General features: G+C 42.6%; 1 protein-coding gene across 1 annotated transcript in view; it reads right to left on the reverse strand.

Moving 5' to 3' along the window:
- Positions 1-18627: 18627 nt before the first annotated feature.
- Positions 18628-22395, reverse strand: part of nlgn3a (neuroligin 3a) — a 180016-nt gene continuing 176248 nt past the window's right edge. Inside the window, exon 8 of the mRNA XM_067997060.1 lies at positions 18628-20634. Within this exon, the coding sequence (XP_067853161.1) occupies positions 19785-20634 (850 nt within the window). The 3' untranslated portion in view covers positions 18628-19784. The remainder of the gene's footprint in view (positions 20635-22395) is intronic.

Below are 22395 nucleotides of genomic sequence, written 5' to 3' on the forward strand. Positions count from 1 at the left end.
GAAATATATCGCCGTTCCTTCATCGTCGCAGGGTCAAAATCCTGGAACTCCCTTCCTAACAGCACTGTGGGAGAACCGTCACCACACGGACTGCAGTGGTTCAAGAAGGCGGCTCACCACCACCTTCTGAAGGCCAATTAGGGATGGGCAATAAATGCTGGCCTTGCCAGCAATGCCCACATCCCATGAATGAATTTTAAAAAAAGACATTCTGCTAAATGTCCTCTCCAAAGGGCATTAAGAAAGTAGCTCCAAGCACCTTCTGTAACATTGTCATCTGTACTTGCTCAGCTAGTATTAGTGCCCATCCTTGCTAAGCTGCTACCTTTTGCTATATTTGCAGAAAGAAACTTCCTGGACGAAGTTTAAATACAGTGTAACTAATCTATTCACCTACTTTCTGCCCTGTGTGAGTGACGTTAAGTTCTTTTCCCATGGTACTTCTCCTTAGTGCTGGTGTATTAGCTGAGACTTCTAACCTCATACCTGTGACTTGTTTGAAGTGTTTCCTCTATGGAAGGAGTAAATGTACTGGCTAGCTGCTGGGTTTCAGTGGGAGTCAGTTAGGATTCAGATGCCCTGTACCTATTTGTACTGATTCTTGATATGGCTCTGCATCTGATTCATGCATGGTATGCATTCAACAGGATGTAAGACCATATGAGTGCTTTAGATGGGGCAACATGTTTATCCCCTTTCCACAATTTTGTGTGGGAACAGGAATGTCCAAGCTTAGATATTTCTGAGGATAAAGGGATTGAGGGATATGGTAAGAGGGTGAGCAACTGGGGCCTATGAAAAAGGGACATACTGTGCTTTTACTGGATCTAAAATTTCTAATGGCCTTTCAGATTTTGGAAAAAGAATAGCTGGATATTTTTCTTTGCATAAGCACTTGTATTTATATGATGCTGATGATATGATGGGTGGGTTAGGTTAAAATTGCCCCCATTATGTAGGCAAATGAGGAAGCCACACATACTAATACCATCCCAGAAATAGCAATAAGATGAATGTCTTTTTTGTTGATATTTGGTGGTGAGGGAGGAATGTTGATCAGGGCACCAACAGAGCTCTTTTTTCTTCTTCAAAGGATCATTTAGCCCAACTGAACCAATGGAACTGGCAGATGGTTTAACATCTCATCCGATGACCAGCACCTACAACATTGCAGCATTCCTCCTATACTGCATCAGAGTGTCAGCTTGGCTTAGCTTATCAAGTCCTGATGTGGGACCCAGAGGTGAGAGTGCTACCAACTGAATCTAGCTGACTTAACTTATCATGGGTTTACTTATCTTGCCTTTGATTCAATTGACTTGACAAAGCACTTGATATGAATAGCCAGTGGGAGCAAGATCACTAACATGGGCACTTGACTGTCTTTGACGATCTCATGCATTTATAAATACTTACTACATTTTATCTCAAATTATAGATTCTAAAAGTTTGTCCACAATTAATGTTAGACTAACTTGTCTATAATTTGGTGTGAAGACTCGTTACATTCAATTTTATTTTTCATCAGAATCTTTGTCCTGATTGATAAATATGACATTCATAGGTTTCATTGGTCTCTCTAATGCAAAATTGTTTTGATTTGTTAAGAACAATCTTTATATCAATCCTGTTTTAATTTGTCTCAAACTGAAAACCTTTAATTATTTTAGTGCTTCTTTGCCCAGACAGATAATTGGTGTTGCAGTTTTGACATCTATTGGTTACTTAAATAGACGTGGAGCAAACTCATAATTCTCATAAAGCTTTTTCAATTGCTGATTAGAATACTTGCCATTTCCAGATTTGCTGGGAATCGTACATTTTAAATAACAGATTCACAGAATTGTACAGTGGCTGTATTCCCCATGCTTAACACTTCAGTTTTCCAATTTAAATGACTTTTTGGTTGATTCAGACACAGAATAGGATATTGTCAAAGCAAAACAATATAGGATCTGTATTTAGTCAGTTTAGAATAAGTTTACAGTACTTCGCTGAAAATCACATAGAGCGGTATTAAGCTGGCTTTCTAGGCTTCAAATATTCTCTTTTCTTCTCTATCCTCTTTTAAAACATTCAGGCAGATTCATAGTGAATTGCTTCCAATTCTGACATAGTGGGGTGAATTGCCATGGGAATTCTCCCACTTATCCACTGTAACTTTGGCTGCAGATCAGCGGAGAAATGCAGCATTAACATTATTTATGCCATTTTTCTAGGGTTTTTGCAGCTCTTCCACTGAAATTATGGCAGATGAGCAGGGGAACTCCCCATGGAAATTCACCCCCATGTAGTTATTAAATTCAACTGGTAACAAACAAGAAAAGATGGCAAATCTTCAAGATTCGGTGTTTACTTTAATTATGCCAACTAGATTACTTGCAGGTGTCAATTCATGCAAACATTTGCAGATCAGAGGAAACAGTCAGGAAACTTGCAGTCCTTGATTATGGATACAAAGCTACACCAATATTAATACAGTTCAGACTATTGGAAAGGTGAAAAATACAATCATATCAGTCCAGAGCTGGAGACAGTCAGTCATAATTATTGGTATCCTCTTTTATTTCCCATCTGGGTCTCAGCCTGAATTGTTGAAATTTACAATTGTTGTTCAACCGTATCCAATTCAACATCACCCTTGACCCATCTGACCTCTCCAACTACCACCCCACTGTACCTTTTTTCTGTAAGGTCCTTGAACATGTCATTGCCTTCCAGTTCTGTCCATCTCTGATAAAACTCCCTATGTGTATCCCTTAAGTCCAGCTTTCATTCTTCTCACAGCAACAAAAATGCTCTTGTTAAAGTCACAAATAACATCCTTTGTGACTGTGACCATGATGCATTTACCCTTTTTTTCTCCTTGATCTTTCCACACCAATCAATATGGTTGACCACACCATCCTCCTCCAATGTTACTCATCCACTGTCCATCTACTTGGGACTTCCCCTGAATAGCGAGAGCAGAATTGAGAGGCCAATAAAAGGCGCGGCGAGAGGACACCTGAGTGGTGAAATAAAAAAAATCAAGAAAAGACAAAAAGTAACATCACGGAGGAGCACCAAGGATAAGTCAGTGTGAGTATTCAATTTATTGGTAAATTTGTTTAGCGGTTAGTGTCTTTAGTGGTGGTTAGTGTTTTTAGTGATTAGTCTGTTAGTGTTAGTTAAAAAGCCTTAAAACTAAACAGTTAAAAAGAGTGAGAAACTAATTTAAAGTAGATAAATTAATTAGTTTAAAAAAACTAAAAATAAACCAAGTCAATTAATTACATAAAAATTTTGATTAATTAAATATTTAAAACAAGGTTAGATAGGGATGGCAGGGTAGGTGGTGTGTCATATCTACAACAATTGGGAGTTGGTGGAGAGCAGCGAGATCCCGGGCAACCACATCTGCAGTAAGCGTCTGCAACTCGAGGAACTTCGGCTCAGATTTGTTGAACTGGAGTCTGAGCTGCAGACATTGTGATGCTTCAGGGAAGGGGGAGAGTTATCTGGACACTTTGATCCAGGAGGCAGTTACACCCCTTAGGTTAAATAGTAGTTTAGATTTGGTCAGTGGTCAGGGACAGGGACAGGAAGATGTGACTGTGAGTCAGGCAGCTATGGGGAACCAGGATGCAGTGATGGAGGCGCCTCGGCCTTTGGCCTTGTCCAAAGGTACAAGGTACTTGCTGCCTATGTGGAAGAGAACAAAGACTGCAGGGAGGATGGGCAATTTGACCACGGCACCGTGGTACAGGAGATAATTCAAGTGGGGGGAGTAAAAAGGAATGTAGTATTGGTAGGGGACAGTATAGTCAGGGGGATAGATACTGTTCTCTGCAGCTGCGACCGGGAGTCCTGAAGGCAATGTTGCCTGCCCATTGCCAGGGTTAAGGATATCTCCTTGCAGCTGGAGAAGAACTTGGAGCATGAGGGGGAGGGTCCAGTTGTCATGGTCCATGTAGGAACCAACGACATAGGTAGAACTAAGAATGAAGTTCTGCTGAGGAAGTTTGAGGAGCTAGGGTACAAATTAATCAGCAGAACCTCAAAGGTAATAATCTCTGGATTACTACCTGAGCCATGCACAAATTGGCATAGGGACAAACAGATCAGAGACTTAAATGCGTGGCTCAAAGAGTGGTGTGGGAAACAGGGGTTTCGATTCATGGGGCACTGGCATCAGTACTAGGGAAAGAGGGAGCTGTTCTGTTGGGACAGGCTCCACTTAAACTGGGCTGGGACCAGTGTCCTGATGAATCGAATAACGAGGGCGGTAGATAGGGTTTTAAACTAAAAAGGGGTGGGGAGTGGGTGGTGGAGGGTTCAGGTAAGGGTAAATTTATAAATCTAAAGAGAAAAGTCACGGCCATAGAGCAGTGTAGCGATTTGGGTAAAGATAAACAGACTGTGTCAGGAAGGGACAGAGAGTTCAATGGCAATAGGGCATCAATGAACAACATCAAATCAGGGAAAAATAGTAAAAAGTTAAAATTAAAGGCGCTTTATCTGAATGCGTGAAGCATTCGTAACAAGATAGATAAATTAATAGAACAAATAGAGATAAATGGGTTTGAGTTAGTAGGCATTACTGAGACGAGGTTGCAAGGTGACCAAGGTGGGGAACTAAATATTCCAGGGTACTTGACTTTTCGAAAAGATAAGCAAAATGGAAAAGGTGGTGGTGGTGGGGGGGTAGCCCTGATAATAAAGGATGACATAAAGCATAAAGACAGTAGTGAGAAAGTATCTTGTCTTGGAAGATCAGGAAGTAGAGTTAGTATGGGTGGAGATAAGAAATAACAAGGGGCAGAAAGCACTGGTGGGATTTTTATAGGCCCCCTAACAGTAGTTATACTGTTGGACAGAATATTAATCAAGAAGTAAGAGCAGCTTGTAACAAAGATAATGCAATAATCGTGGGGGACTTTAATCTTCACATAGATTGGGCAAATCAAATTGGTAAAAGTAGTTTGGAGGACGAGTTCGTGGAATGCATTTGAGACAGTTTCCTAGAACAATACGTCATGGAACCAACCGGGGAACAGACTATTTTAGATCTTGTCTTGTGTAATGAGACAGGGTTAATTAGTAACCTCATAGTAAGGGATCCACTGGGGAAGAGTAATCATAATATGATGGAATTTCACATTGATTTCAGGAGTGACGTACTTAAGTCCGAAACTAAAGTCTTAAACTTAAACAAAGCCAATTACATCGGTATGAGGGGCGAGTTAGCTAAGGTTGATTGGGAAATTAGATTAAAAGATATGACGGTAGATAAGCAATGGCAAACATTTAAAGAAATATTTCATAAGGAATATTTCTCAAGGAATATACATTCCATTGAGGAACTAAAAACTCCATGGGAAAAGTGATCCATCCATAGCTAACTAAAGAAGTTAAGGATTGTATTAAATTAAAAGGAGAGGCTTACAATGTTGCCAAAAAGAGTAGTAAGCCTGAGGATTAGAAGAGTTTTAGAAACCTGCAAAGCATGACCAAAAATTGATAAAGAAGGAGAAAATAGAATATGAGAGTAAAGTAGCAAGAAATATAAAAACAGATTGTAAGAGCTTCTACATGTATGTAAAAAGGAAGAGAGTAGCAAAAGTAAATGTGGGTCCCTTAGAGGCATAGACAGGAGAAATTATAATGGGGAATAAAGAAATGGCAGAGACATTAAATAAATATTTTGTGTCTGTCTTCACTGTAGAGGACACAAAAAGCATACCGGAAATAATGGGGAACCAAGGGTCTAACAAGAGTGAGGAACTTAAAGTAAATGAGATCAGTAAAGAAAAAGTACTGGAGAAATTAATAGGACCAAAAGCCAACAAATCCCCTGGACCTGATGGCCTACATCCTAGAGTTCTAAAAGAGGTGGTTGCAGAGATAGTGGATGCATTGTTTGTGATCTTCCAAAATTTGGTAGATTCTAGAATGATCCCAATGGATTGGAAGGTAGCAAATGTAACACCGCTATTCAAGAAAGGAGGGAGAGAGAAAACAGGGAACTATAGGCCAGTTAGCCTGACATCAGTCATTGGGAAAATGCTGGAATCCATTATTAAGGATGTAGTAACAGGGCACTTAGAAAATCATAATATGATTAGGCAGAGTCAACGTGGTTTTATGAAAGTGAAATAGTGTTTGACAAATCTACTGGAGTTTTTTGAGGATGTAACTAGCAGGGTAGATAAAGGGGAACCAGTAGATGTCGTATATTTGGATTTTCAAAAGTCATTCAATAAGGTGCCACACAAAAGGTTGTTACTCAAGATAAGGGCTCATGGGGTTGGGGGTAATACATTAGCATGGATAGGGGTTTGGTTAATGGACAGAAATTAGAGAGTAGGAATAAATGGGTCATTTTCAATGTATCCAAGTTTGCTGATGATACAAGCCTGTGGGAAAGTAAGCTGTGAGGAGGACACAAAGAGTCTGCAAAGGTATATGGACAGGTTAAGTGAATGGGCAAGAAGGTGGCAGATGGAGTGTAATGTGGGGAAATGTGAGGTTATTCACTTTGGTGGGAAGTATAGAAAAACAGAATCTTTTTTAAATAGTGAGAAACTATTTAATGTTGGTGTTCAGAAAGATGTGGGTGTCCTTGTACACGAAACACAGAAAGTTAATATGCAGGTACAGCAAGCAATTAGGAAAGCAAATGGTATGTTGACTTTCGCAAGGGGGTTGGACTCCAAGAGTAATTAAGTCTTGCTGCAATTGTACAGGGCTTTGGTGAGACAACACCTGGAGTACTGTGTACAGTTTTGGTTCTCCTTATCTAAAGGAGGATATATTTGCCTTAGAGGGGGTGCAACGAAGGTTCACCAGATTGACTCCAGGGATGAGAGCGTTGTCCTATGAGGAGAGATTGAGTAGAATGGGCTTATACTCTCTGGAGTTTAGAAGAATGAGAGGTGATCTCATTGAAACATATAAGATTCTGAGAGGGCTTGACAGGGTAGATGCTGAGAGGCTGTTTCCCTTGGCTGGACAGTCTAAAACTAGCAGGCATAGTCTCAGGATAAGGGGTCGGCCATTTAGGACTGAGATGAGGAGGAATTTCTTCACTCAGAGGGTTGTGAATCTTTGGAATTCTCTACCCCAGAGGGCTGTGGATGCTGAGTCGTTAAGTATATTCAAGGCTGATATCTATAGATTTTTGGATGCTAAGGGAATCAAGGGATATGGGAATCAGGCAGCAAAGTGGAGTTGAGGTTGAAGATCAGCCATGATCTTATTGAATGGTGGAGCAGGCTCAAGGGGCCGTATGGCCTACACCTGCTCCTATTTCTTATGTTCATTTTGGTTCTGTTCCTCCCTGAATACAGTGCATCTCCGTCAATGGTTTTGCTTCCCTCTGCCATGCTATCACCTCAGGGATCCCCCAAAGATCTTTTCCCAGCCCATTCTCTTCTTTATCTACATTCTGCCCCTCAGTGACATCATCTGCAGGCATGAGATAAGCTTTCACATGTACACTGATGGTACCCAGCTTTATCTCTCCACCACTGCTCTTGTCCCCTCAACCGCCTCCATGTTGTCAACCTACTTATCTAACATCTTCTTGAATGAGTCATAACTTCCTCCAGCTCAGTATCAGAAAGACCAAAGCGAAAACTCCTTTCACTTGCCACTGATACCATTCCCTTCCATATACAGTCTCTCAGACTGAACCAAAACATTTGTAATCTCAATGTGCTTTTCAATTCTGAGCTGAACTTTAAATCCTATACTCTCTCCATCACCAAGAGCACTTATTTCCACCTCCATAACTTTGTCTACCTCTGGCCATACCTCAACCCCATCACTGGTGTAACACTTATATATGCCTTCATCACCTCCAAATTTGATTACTGTATGCTTTCCTTGCTAGCCTTCCATCCTTCTTCCTCCATAAACTCCAACTTAACCAAAATTCTGCCATACGTATCCTGTCCTGCATTACGTCCCATTTGCCCATCACCTTGCCTTTGCTGATCTATACTGGCTCCTCATTGTCTATTGCATGAATTTCAAAATCTTGTTCTTATCTATAAATCCCTCCATCACCTTGTCCCACTCTACTTCTGTGATCACCTCCAGCCCTACAACCCACCTCCCCACCCCCAACTTTGGCCTTCTTGCCTCCCTTCACCCCACCATTGATGCTAGAGCTTTAGCTACCTTGGTCCTATTTGAATTTCGCTCCCTAAACCTTTCAGACTCTCCACTTCTCTCTCCACCTTTAAAAACCTCTTCAATGCTGATTTCTTTAACCAAGCTTTCTGTCACCCTTACTGATCTCTCCCTTCATGACTTAGCATCTGTTTTCCTTATGCCTATTTGTGAAGTGCCGTGGGACTTTTTAACATATGTTAAATGTACCATATAAATTGTGGTTGTGCTGTTGTTCTTGCTGCTGTTGTTTCCCTTTCTAATGGAGCTGTCAGTGTCTCTGTTTAATTGACTGCACATCAGTAGTTTTGTTGTGCCTCACTGAGATCTGACATATCAGCCTAGAAATTTGTATTACAATGAATACTTGCGATGTTTATGTGTTTTCAGCAGTAATATTGGGACTGCAAAGTGGCACCCAGTTCTTATTTGCTGCTAAATTGCTCTTTGGAGGAAGTGGCTTGTTGGCACTGAATTACTCAAGAAATATGTTTACTCAAGAAATATATTTACTCAATAAATATGTTTAGCTTGTTGAGATAATGATTGTCAGCATAACAGATCTTTGAGGCCAAACTGCTCTTTTTAGTTTGAGTGGTGCTTTGCTAACCATCATATGAAACTGGTGTTGCAGTAGAAGGTGAGGACTTCTTGGCTGTATGGATAGGTGAGCTGCTACATAGCTAAGCCATCTCCTTGGATATTTTGTATACAATTCAGTACCCCAATTGCACTGAAATTGGCTGAGAAGTACCAGCAAGAGTAGGAAAGGACTGCGTGTAATGTCAGATAGAAAACCATCCCAAGCACAGCTACCTGGCAATGAGTCAACAGCAGTGCCTTAGGAGGCTAAACAGGGAGGCTATGATAAAACTGTGCCACCTAATTGATCAAGACCTCCAGATATGATCAGCATCCATAATGCACTATCAGTAGCCATCAAAGTCACTATGGCTTTGCATTGGGGTGCTTCAGGATATCAGTAGTGCCAGTCAGTTTGTGTCCACGATATAGAAAGGAGATCGCACTTGTATTATACAGTAGGGCCAACAATTTCAGTACTTTTGTCACTGACTACTAACAGCAGAATGATAGAGCATCACAACAATTTTCAGGTCTGGTAGCTTTCTAAAGATCCAGAGGGACATTGATTGCACTCATGTTGCCATTCTAACCCCTGCGCACAATACTGTGCGCTATATCAGAAGTGTCTAATAGATGGCCCACAAATCAAACCCAACCTGTGATTGCCATTCATTCAGTCTGCACCTCTTATATTAAACATAAAAAACTGGTTTCAGCTATAGTTACTTTAATTGGGAACTGAAAATAACCATTGTTGAAATCAGCTTTGTGCTTTTAATATGAGAAGAAGCAACTGATGGATAAATGGCCCAGCTGCAGCCCTTTAAATTTCCTGGTCTTGAAGGACAAGAAAAAATTGCTTGCGGGTGGATTTAGACCAATCAGCGAGCAGCCTTTTTGTACCAATCAGTCCTCCAGCCCAGGAAGTTTAAAGAGCTGAGGTTGAGTAGTCTCAGTTTCTGTTTTTGTGTATGTGGTCTTCCAATTTTTGTATATGGGATTTGAATTTTTGTGAATGGAAGTGTTTAAATTTTCTGCGTATCAGAGTTTGCATTTCTGCCAAATCATGTGGCCCGCTCACTGGTTTTGACATGAGTGTTCAGCTTCCAGCTACAAAAAAGTTGGATGTCCCTGCACTATATGAACCATAAGACTTAATTCTATCAATGTCCAGCTGGTATGCGACTAGTTGCACAGAATATTGCTGGCGGGTGGCGGCTTCACCGTGACTTCAACATGGCCTTCATTTTAAGCAAATCATCTGTGTTACCTTTATTTAAAGGGGAAGAATGGAAGGATGGCTTCTGGGACATGGATACCCTCTGCCGTCATGGCTCAGGACACCTTTGTACCAACCGTGAACAGAAGGAGGACATAGCTACAATTAGGCTTATGCTACATCCAGAATTATCGACGAACATAACATTGGCATCCTTAATCAATGCTTCAGATGTTTCAGTTGATCAAGAGCACCTTACAGTTCAACCCTGCAGGGCCTCACAAATAATTGTCACATGCTGCACATTCCATAACTGCACTCTGCAAAGAGGCTTCACCACAGGAGAACAGGATGCCAAAATCATGGCAGAGCAGGAAGCTGAAAGTGACAATGAGAAGTTAGCTACAGAACCACCAAGGCAGCATGGAAGACTGGTGCGACAGGCACTAATTCAAGATGTGTTCCACTGAGTACCAGCGCAGCCCTATTTCTTAAATCTGCAGTCCAGATCTGCAAGTTATGCTTCCCCAAATCACCTCCTCCTACACATTCACCTGCAGTGCATCAAATGCCATTTGTTCTAATTTTTTACTGCTTTACTTAACAAAATGGCACAGTATTGCTCAGCAGTGTTAAAAGCAAGTCCATTGCATTTATTTAATCCATTGCATGGATGTTGGGATTCTAGTGGTCCTAGATCTCTCTATGGTGTGCATTGCAATAGCTCTGCATCTGAGTCAGTCATAACCAGTGCTGTTGTGCCTGTCTGGTCCTGCTTGCTTTCTGGCACATATACTGTCACTGGTGCAGGATGTTTGATGGCCCGAATGTGCGTTCACCTTGAGAGCCAGCTGCTTCATCTGTGACTGTGCAGTCTCTTAATATGTCCACTGATCTATCTGAGATCACAAGTCAGTGCAAATATGATCTTTGTGAATCCCTGGCTCAAGGTCATCTATATCCCATCTTCAAACATGGAAGCCCCTGCAGAATTTCAGAGCGTATGTTTTTTGGTTATTTTTACGTATCACTGTCACTGACCTCTGCTGGAAAGGACACATGTGGATGTTGGGTGAGAGTGATTGGGTGCAACTGTGATGCCCCCCAGGATTGTACAGCCTGTTGATTTGCAATTTCTGAGCTCATATATGAAGAGTGGCCACTTGGGCTAGGTACCAGAGACCAGATGCTGTGCATGGAACTATAACCTGGTGAGAAACCAACATTTTCAGGAGTGGAGTGAGAAAGAAAAAACTGGCAATAAAAAACTGACAGGACCATTCCCCCATTCCCTGTCCAGTGCTTGATCTTACTGGCTGTAAAATGGAGCAGCAATCATTAACAAAGAGCCCTTCAAATAACAAACTTTGGAGTATTTGTCTGTTTATAAAATGTTTCAGTGTTTGTGCAGAGATTAGTAACAGGGCCAGTATGAGGGGTGAGAGTGAAATACTGATGGGAATGTCCCAAATTACTGAGAACATACAAATTAAACTTTTATTTACAGACATCAATAAATACACATATTATTAATTCAATTATTAATTCAATTCAAAATAAAAATGATGTTTTACCACCTGATAGAATATTAAATATTCTAGGTTCATTTTTTAGTGTCAGACCCACTCTGTTTTTTGTTGAAAAAAGATATCCTGTTTCTGTTTTTGCTACATTACAGACTACCAGAGAGCAGGCAGACAGCTGATGTTGGTAAAAACCAGCCACTAACTGTGGCTATCTCTTATAGAAAGTGTGGGTGAGTGAGTGCGCATACGTGTCACTGTGTGTGAATGGATGATTGATTGTATTATGGATGAGTTAGTGTGAATGTGAGAGTAAGTGTGTGGTTGGGTATGAATGTATGCATGTAATTATGGTTGAATGAGTGTGAGTGCGTGTCATTGGGTGTGTGAGTGAGAATACATCAGTTGGTGTGAGTGGATGGTTGAGTGCGTGTACGTGTGTGGGTATGTATATATATATATATATATATATGAATGTGTATGTGGGTGAGTGTGAATATGAAAGTGAGTGAATATGTGATTTTGCGGGTGTGGGTGATTGAGTGTGAGTGATTGTGGATCAGTTCTGTGATACCTGAGTACACTAGCTGCAGACATAGCTGATTCAGCTAACTCTCTGACCAACATTGTCCAGGCACAGGCAGCAGGGGTAGACTGCGTTTGACAGAGCACAGCATGACATCATGCACAGTAGCCGTGGTGTAGACCAAGTCACATGACTTTGTGGTATTTTGCTTTTCACTTTGCCATTGTGTCATCCTCACACTCACCCAGTGGTCCCAGGATTCACTTTAAGAATAATTAACCTTCAATTTGCAATTATTCCAATTCACTGAAATACAATTTAAAGATAAACCAACAGCTGTCTTCAATTCCCAGTGCTCCAGATATTCCAGACAATTTTTTGCATTATTTTCCAATTTGTCAAGAGAGGAATGCAGTTGCAACTGGTTATCTAATTATCCACCCTTTCTTTTTAGTTATCTGATCTCTCTATCCATTTATCTATCTATCACGGTTAGAACCACTTTATTATTACCATTCTACAGATCACAATCATGCACAAGAATGAGAATCTATTTATCATGAACCTAATTAGCTCCATTCACAATCTTGAATCTAACAGTAAGTTAATTTCTCCCAGAATTCTCCCCTCCTCTTTTCCCACAGACAGTGAGTGTTGCTGCAAGCCATTTTTCCTCTCCTCTCTTGAGTGCACTGGCTTCTTGCTGAAGCATGAGTCCACAGGTGTTAGCTACCCTCCCAGGCTTGCCCAAATGACCATTCTTCACATGCAAACCTAGACAGTGAGTGCTGGTAGACTAATCAACTGGAGGGATATCATAGCTGGGCCTTGTCTTGTCTTTACACAACACCCGCATGTGCATTTTCCAGCCAGCATCACTGGATATCAACTAGGAGCAGGAATCCTGGCTGATTTACTCCTCCATATGCCAGGGGCAGTAAGGCCAATTGTATTGCTCCCTACTCCAGCTGTTACCAACTATTTCAGTACAAACTTGTGAACGGACCTCAATCCTCCAGGTCTGTGTGGCTCAGTAATATTTCCAAAAATTATCAATCAGTAATAACAACTTCTGTTTGCAACATGAACCCAGATGAAAAATTTTGAAATCAGTTCTTATTGCAGTCAGATATGGGAACTGCAGGTGATCGATTCCTGACACAGTACTTACTGCAGTCAGATACATGGAAACTGTAGGTGATTAATTCCTGATACAGTAATTACTGCAATGAGATATATGGGAACTGCAGGTGATCGATCCCTGATACAGTACTTACTGCAATGAGATACATAGGAACTGCAGGTGATCGATCCCTGATACAGTACTTACTGCAATGAGATACATGGGAACTGCAAGTGATCGATCCCTGATACTGTACTTATGCAGTCAGATACATGGGAACTGCAGGTGATCAATCTCTGATACAGTATTTACTGTGGTCAGACACACAAGAGCTGCAAGTGGATGAGCTCCTGAGTCTATAGGTTATGGGTATAGATTCAAAGCAGGAAAATTACAGAAACTGGTCAGATTTTGATCCTACAAGAGAACCTGAAAGAGGAAACAAGCTGAATATGGTAAGGAGCAATACCTTGCTGTTGTCCTGGTATGTGTTCCAAAGTTACCCCAAACTCCCATTTATCCCAATAAAATACTGTGTGGGACATTGCTGGTGTAGACTAGCTTCCACATTTATCTACATAAAAGCAATCATTGGATTTCAAAAATAATTGTATGAAACATTTTGAAGCACTCAAAGCTCCTTCATTCAGGTATTATTAATTACTTTTGAGTGGTGTCTGTCTAGTCAATCTCACATGCTGCTGCACACAGAGTAAAGATCAAGTGTGGTGCTGGGGTGAAAGGTTAGAGGATGGGGGATGGCCTAGGGAGTGTAGACAAAATTCAATATCCATTTTAAAATCATATATTCTGTCCTTATTTTTACATATTATGTTGACAAAACTTATGGCAATTTGGAAATCAGAGAAGCAGTGTTGATTGCAGCACAGGTGTTTCTCTGCAGTTCAGGCTAAGGAGCTGCAAATCATTTCCTCATCCATTCCATGATGTGGATCCCAGTAATAGCTACTCTGACAGTAAACCAATGAAATGACTGATGCACAGTGCTGTAAGGCAGAATTAAACACTGTTAGCTGTACTGTGCAAATATTTCTTCCAGAGGTATGTTTTTACACCGATTGTGGGGGTAATGTTTTCTCATAACCTATCAGTTAATTCATCCGCTGATGACTCAGAGAACACCGCAGCTTGGGTGGGCAGCATCACCTGATTGTATAATTGAGGATACTAGCTGTTCCTGCCTGTTGGCTTGTCTATTGTAAACAATTTTACAACACCAAGTTTTAGTCCAACAATTTTATTTGAAATTCACAAGCTTTTGGAGGCTTCCTCCTTCCTCAGGTGAATGTTGTGGACATTCACCTGAAGAAGGAGGAAGCCTCCGAAAGCTTGTGAATTTCAAATAAAATTGTTGGACTATAACTTGGTGTTGTAAAATTGTTTACAATTGTCAACCCCAGTCCATCACCTGCATCTCCACATCTTGGCTTGTCTCAGCATTGTTTTGGGAGTGGTGAAAACACTGTGACAAGACTTGAGTGGGGTGGATGGTGCAGAAATCAGCAAGAGTTCACACTCTCAATCACCATCCAGAGACCCCTGCTGGAAAGTGCTGGGGTGTGGATGTCAGGTGACAACAGGATTTGCTGGGCTGTGAAATGATTCATTGTCTAGGTTCACACATGGAAGTGACCACTTGGTTGACATTATGTAAGTAACTGCCGCCCATGGAACTGTGTCCCAGCAAGAATTAGCACCTTTAAAAGAGAGGAGACGAGAAATTGGGGAATACAATGCATGGGGAGCGCCTCTGATTGGTAAAGAAATCTCACTGCTTTAATAACAATTATATCTGTAACCTTCCTACTTTTCCAGTTTTATAAGAAACACACAAATACATTTAAAATAAAACATTTGAACAAAAAATGTGAACATTTTCCATAAATGAATGTAGAGGCTCAGAGAATAAACAGAAGCTCCAGCATCTTGTTATCATTTTATTTCGATGCAGAAACGCTCCACTGTCAGTAAGAGATTAAAAGAAACATTGTGGTTAAGGAAGGATAGAGTGGAGAAGAGGCATTAAACGTAGAACACACAGCGGGATCAAAGTGAGATGGAACGCTTACCAGGGCCGGGAAAGATCTCGTAAACTGGGAGAAACTTCCAGTTGGTCCTTATTAAGAAATGGTAGAGACTCCGGGCTCCGCTTTACTGTGCGACCCTGTTACAGCACATTCTGATACATAGACTAGTATTTAAAGGCATTTTATATTTGTAACATCCATTATGGTGGAAACAGATAGGCGGAGTCTAGCCAGCCTCCTTCATGACATCACAAGCAATTTCTTACAACATCAGAGCTGCTGTAATGATATTATAAAGTGTTCCTGAATCTCCTTCAGGATAACCTGATATCTGGTGGCTTGTATCCAACACCTGTAAAGTGGTTATCGTCATTTAGGGTGGAAGATGCGGTGACCACCCCCACCAAGACTCTCAGACTTTTACCTTCGCTGTACATTTGAAAATACACTTTCAGACTGATGTGGAGTGAATAAGATACTTCAGTAAAAATGTTATATCCGATATGATAAAATCATTATTGGGATTTATATATCTTTATATAGGAAGAATCGGGGGCGCACTCCAGACAGGCTTTTCTCTTGCGCAGTTGTCTCCTTAGTCAGACGTGGCTGTTAACCCTTTGAGTTCTGCAGGAGCATTTCTGCATCAAAATAAAAAAAATCAAATTCCATTTTTAATCGTTCAGTTTATTCTGAGAATAATGTGAATTAAGAAATATTTAGAGGGTCTGCGCACAGACTCAGCCTCAAACTAGAAATGTACAGAGTCGATGCAACTCGAACAGGATAGAAAAGGATCTAGGTATTTGCGTACTGGGTACCTTCAGTACTCAAAGGGTCATCTATAACACACAATGGAATATTTTCCCCTCATCTTATTTTGCTCCAGATGTGCACGGGTTGACAGGTTTTAACATCACAAACAGGTAAAGCACATTCGCTATTGCTCTGAACCCAAAGGTTTGAGTGAGATGTTTTTGAGGCAGTAGGGAACAGTCATTTCCGTGTTATTAAAGTCATTCAGCAACCAACCGAACTCCACATCTCAACTCAAAGCCCGCCTCCAATAGTAAAGTACACATAGAAAAACTGAAAGGCCATAAAGACCCCAAACAGGTTTTACAACTCCAATCCGGTAAGGAACAATTGCAGACTCCAAGAATGGGGAGTTGGTGTTGGGCTTGAATATTTAACTCAACCCAATATACCCCAAGACGATATAGAACCCACCACAGTGAAGTGCCTCCTTCTTGACAAATCACTGGTACCCCAGTAATCGCTCCCACACATGGCATCGGCTTTCTGTACTCAGATCTCAAAAAAGCCACCGGGGCCTCATAAGCCAACCACGGAGTTTGCTCTGCTGCGGCCATCAAGACGCCCAGAGGAGGAAAAATCTGGTGCAATTGGCAGAAATACCTGATGATTAGGGGAGTCTGTCCAGATATAAAATGAGGTCGCAGTTTAGATGGAAGGCATGCAAGAGCAAACTTCACTTCAAGTGCTTTACTGCAGTCCGGAGTGGGAAAAAAACAGTTTAGAAGTTACTCCGTGTTTGGTTAGTGGGACTTCTTTAGAGCTTAACTAAAATAATCTGTCGATCAGAAAAAAGTTATTTGAACCTCGACTAAAGAAAATGAATCTAGCTGCAATAGAATCCACATTTAGTACAAACGAGCAGTTGGTTAGTAGGGTCACGAAAAACACATCAAAGGATCAAGTATAGCAGAACAGGAGAAAGGGGCAGACCAAGGTTTGAAGATGGATGCATGGAGGGACTGGAGATGAAGGTAGACACGCTGACGAATGGGAGATGGAGGGATAGATACTGAAGGATAGACGTGGAGGGATAAACACACTCTAAGGGATTGGATATGGAGAGAGACATAATTAAAGATTGAAGATGTAGGGGTTGGAGATAGTGGAATAGATACATGGATAGGGAATGACAGATATGCTGGTATTTTTTACACATGGGCAAGTTGCTTTATGTTTCAATGTTACCTAAAGCTGCACAATAACTGAGTCCCGACTTGTTGGCACAGTACGTAGCTCTCGGGCTGTTATCTCAGCCAGAATTGACAACTATGATTATTGATCTTGTGTTTTTCTACGACAGTATTTTGATTATTTGTCATCATTGCAAATTGAGATTGGATTTTCCAACCAGAATTTCGAGTTATTACCAATACTTTCTGACTTTCAATTGCTGGTGAACAGGGTCAGGAACAAATCAAACCACATTTATATGGTTTTATGGGAAGGGTTGATAGTAATGTACCTGGTGTTATTTATAGTTGGGGCTTGGGTTCAAATTCAAGTGGAGACTGTCAACTTCCTTCCCCTCAGAATACTTTCGGGGGCACTGAAGAGAAACTGGTTATGGCCCAATTTTGATGGGAGCCCTGAGGCTCACCTAAAATTGGGCCCCGGGCCTCATTTTGATACTTTGGGCAAACTGCCGGTGTCTGTTGTGCCTCTGAAGGCAGCTCAAGCTCACCCATTTAAAGAGCATAAATTTTGGACTGCTTGCCTCTTTGGTGAGGCGGAGGTGGGGGGGGGCAACTGGGGAAGGGTTGATCCCGGGCTGGCACCGGCCCTTGGGAGTGCTCAAAAAAAATTTACAGACTTTTTTGGTGGGTCGCTGATTAACCGCAACGACTAATGAAGATTCCTGAGCGAAGCAAGCCCGGCGCCTGCTCCACTAAGCGTGACCAATTTAGTGGAGGAGTCCTAAAACAGGCATTAGGCCCCTCATTTACATATGTAAGCGATCTAACGCCAGTTTTAAGTGGCCACTAGGAACGCCTGACCCAATGTGGGGTCGAATGTCTTTCAGGCCTCCTTGGGGCGTGGGACATTGTCCCCAGAAATTGGTATTTTCTGCAACTGTTTTCCATCCAGAAAACAGGCACAATGAGGATCAATTCCCCCCCCCCCCCACCCACCGTTAAAGCTTTGAATCCAATCCCACTAAACACACATTCGCAACATAAACTAGGTTCCAAATTCATTTAAAAAATGCTGGACTAGGAAGACAAGGCAGAGTGTGTGTGACTGGTGGAAATGCTGGAGGACAGAGACTATTCAAACATTCCATTTGAAAATCCCCGGTGGTTGAAACGTTTTGTATCACACTTGCCTGGCTTCTGGCTGCTGCGGCAGGAGAATGGGATGGGGTTGGAGAAAACATTCCATTGACAGCATGGTCCTCGCTAGCCGGGACCAAGCACATGGATAGTAGCCTGAATCTGAATTGAAAAGTGTCAGAACATGGAGTGTATCTGTGGCGCCATCTTCCTCTGCACCCTCTCGATCGCAAACTGACTTTACACAAAGTAACATACAGCAACAGATTGCTTATACCAAAATACAAAACAGACACAGTTAAAAACAACCCACCCCACCCCACCCCCAAGAATTTTTGCTGGTTCTAATTTGGCACATGTCACAATTGACTGTATAAAAAATTAAGGGGTGCATACTATCTAAAGCTGCATTATTTGCTGTACTTGAAGATTCTCCACCCAGCCCTGGAAAAAAAACAAATCTGTAAAAAGTTTGTTAGATTTTTGTCGAGTCACAAAAATACAAAGTACGTCCCAGGATAAATGAACGTGAGCACGTCACACAAGGAAGGGAAGTGTAAGCGGCAATGGGCGGACACAAACGTTCCCATGGAGGTCAAGTTAAAATGCAACGGCAGTAAAACACTTGGTCAGCTTTACTGGCGGCTTCTAGAAAGCCAAAAGTGTTTCACTCTCGATTTTGGCCTCTCTCTTGAATGTTTAACCGTTGCGAATGGCTGGCGGTACAGCAGGGCATTCACTGTAGGAAGGTGCTGGGCTGAGGCCCGTCTCCACTGCAGAATTAACTGACTCCAGGACCGTCCTAACAAAAAGACCCTAAATGAACCCAAAATAATAACCGAGTCCCAGAGGGGAGACCGAGGAGGCGCTCTCTCTCTGCTCACTACAAACCTTAACGTTTACTGCCGGGAATTTTTGAGCGGGCTCTCCTGGTCGATCACCGTAACTTCGGCGGAAACTCAGTTTCTGTGTCTATCCAGGGTTTCCGTGATCTTCCGCTGAAGTTACGGCAGTCAATCGGAAGAACGCCCGAGGAGATTCCTGGCGACAGTGTTTCAGTCCTTGTGCGCTCGTTTCCTCCCATCTCCTCGGTGCTAATATATTTATTCTAAGTTGCTCTAAAAGTGATTAAAAAATGCATGGAGCACAGCAGCCTGCGGGGCTAAGGCATGTGAACAATGAGATAAAGGTGGGCAGCTGTCTGCCGCTGCTTCCCCACACTGGTAACAAAAGCACTTTCATTTTCTCTCGTTTTTGTATTTTCTTTTTTTTTAAAACCTATTCTTATTTTGATTATTTTATAAAACTTCAGGTTGTCTCTTCGAACAAGAAGGCCCGATGTGAATATATGTCTTTTGAAGTTCCCATGGGAGAGAGCCTTCTTGTAAGGATGGTACAGTGCACATGTTAATCAGACACTTGTTAAAATCCAGCAGTCTGGAGTGGTCTGTGTGAGGGGGTCTCTACCCGGCGGTTCATTCGCTCCCGCCTACTGGTGGGTTACTGCCCCAGGACTATACCCGGGTGGTGGAGTGTGAATGAGGCAGCCCTGTGCTGTTAAAACCAGCAGCAAAGGTGTTGTAAGGATGCAAGGACTGCATCCCCACCAAGGAGTTGGGGATCATGGTGATGGTGTTGGGGGTCATGAGGGGGATATCATCGGGCGAGCGGCGGAGAGTCAGGGTGTAGTCCGGCAGTGAAGCAAGCCGCATGGCCTCATGAGCCTGGATGTTCTCGCACTCGTGGTGGGTTTGATTCACTTGTAGTGACATGATCTCTTCCTCCTGCGTATGCGCCATTTCGTTGCTGGCGTTGCGCTGCGGGCTCGGCTGCTGGTGGGGGTCATTGCGACGCTTGTCCTTGCGGTAGTACAGGGCGGCGAAGGCCAGGACATTGAGGAAAAGCAGGGAAGCCCCCACTGCGATGGTGACGCTTAACTCGGTGGAGTAGTCCCGGGGGTTCTCGATCAGCAGGGAGCCGCTGTCCTGCTCTGAGTTCCAGTTCTCCTGCTGCTCGTTGTTGAAAGCTGGAGACATGCCGGAGCCTGGCCGCTTGGTAGTAAAGGGCCATACCTTGCCGTTGGGTCGCTTGGTCGCGTAGGAGATTGGAGTGGTGTTGGGTTGAGGCACCTTGGTGGTGGTGGACGTGTACTGGAACATGTCGTGCAGGTTGTACAGGTGAGGGACCAGGTGCTTCCAAAAGGCCACTTTGGTGGCACGGTAGTGCTCCCGCACCCGCGGCTTCAGACCGATGTGGAGGTAGAGCTGATCCCGTGGGTTGTACTTGGACCAGGCCACCTCTTCAAAGCGGTTTGCCTTTGTGTGGATGAACTTGGTGTCCTGCGGCACTGGCTTGTTGGGATCACTGAAGATGGAAAAAAAAATTACTGTCAGATAAAGAATTTCTTTCAATTTACTTACTGGGATCATTGCCGGGAGCTTGGCCCAGTTCTGCATAAAACAAGAGTAATTAATGAAGCATGGAATGTATGTGAAGGTCTATCAGCACCTGCCTTTAACATGAACAATGCCAAACCCTTGACAACGGACCCACCCAGTCACACTCTGCTCAACACGAGGTGAACAGGGATCTGCAGGCAGCAGCCGACTCTTGACTCTTGCTTATGTAGGCCTAAAATTTCTTGTGGTGGTGCAATTGGCAAGTTACGCCAAAGTTTTATGCAAAATTTACCCCCCATTTTGCTGACAGCAATTGATGCCAAAAGTTCCTACCAAATCGATAAACAAAGTGCGGAACTCACACCATATATTATTACTTTAAGTATGAAAATTATACTTTGAAGCCATATAACCATCATATTAGGCATAGCGGGGTGGAAATTGGATATGGCCCTTTTTCAGGTCCATAACCAGCAGCGGGCTGGCAGCGTGCACCACAATTGGGAGGCCTAAGGCAGTCCCAAAACTGGTCCTCGGGCCTCATTAACAATTTTTGTGAGAGCTGTCGACGCCTGTCGTGCCTCCATAGGCAGTTTGTGCATTTTTCTAAAAATAAATCGGGGCACTTGCCTTGCTGCCAGCAGCCCAGAGGTAAGGAGGTCAGTACCGGGAAGGGGGTGGGGGGGGGGGTTGGAGCGGCAATAGGGGCAATCGTGAAGATTGTGGAGTCGGGGGAGCACATGGCATCCGCCTCCAACTGCCCCGCCCGGTTAAATAGCCTTTTTTTTAATCCTTCGCCAATATTTTTATAACTAATAAACGAAAATGAAAAATGCACATAATTTTTTAAATATCCTAATGACTTTTCTCCCTGGTTGCTCGCAGGAGTGTTCTGGAGATGAATCTTTAATTCCTGGCGACTCCAGGGCAATCTGGGATGGTTGGCAACCCTATGCCAGGGACGCCTGACAAATTTAGCAGTGGTCCAAACGCCCACGCAGTCCGACTGCTAAATTGGTCATTGTAAAATGGGCGTAATGATGTTGAAATATAGGCCCCATAATGTTTAAGAAAATGCAATCGGGGAAATTTTTCAATTTTTAATGTAACTCATTCTGATGCCATAAAAATGCATTTAAAGAAACAGAAAATGCAATGCAGGTCTCAGTGCGGAGATTTAAAAAAAAAATTGCTTATAATAATTGCAAGAAGCCACCAGAAATATGACTTTGGGTCCTGCTGTGTCTAAAATGTTGGACATAACTTTACATCCATTTTGAAGCAGCGACTAGCAAAGATGCATTTAAGGGGAAGCTAGATAAACACATGATGGAGAAGGGACTAGGAGGATAGGTTGATAGGGTTAGATGAAGAAGGGTGGGAGGAGGCTTATGTGGAGCATAAACACCGGCATGGACCTGTTGGGCCGAATGGCCTGTTTCTGTGCTGTACGTTCTTTGTAATCACAGGAAATTCACTCTCTACCATAGTGGGAAGGGTGGTTCCATGAAAAAGAGCCACGATGCATTTGGGTGCAAGTCTCAGTGAATGGAAGTAAAAGATCGGGGAAATTCGGGTGTACCGTAAGTACGTGTGTAACACACTTGCGCCTGAATTTCCTTGATCTTTTACGCCAGAAATTGGCTTTTTGCCGCAATTGTGGATGTCTTTGGGCACAAATTCATAGGAAATTCTGGGCCATTGAGTTGGAGTCATACGCAGGGAC

This window comes from Heptranchias perlo, chromosome 15 (assembly GCF_035084215.1).
Source record: "Heptranchias perlo isolate sHepPer1 chromosome 15, sHepPer1.hap1, whole genome shotgun sequence".
NCBI classification, from domain to species: domain Eukaryota; kingdom Metazoa; phylum Chordata; class Chondrichthyes; order Hexanchiformes; family Hexanchidae; genus Heptranchias; species Heptranchias perlo.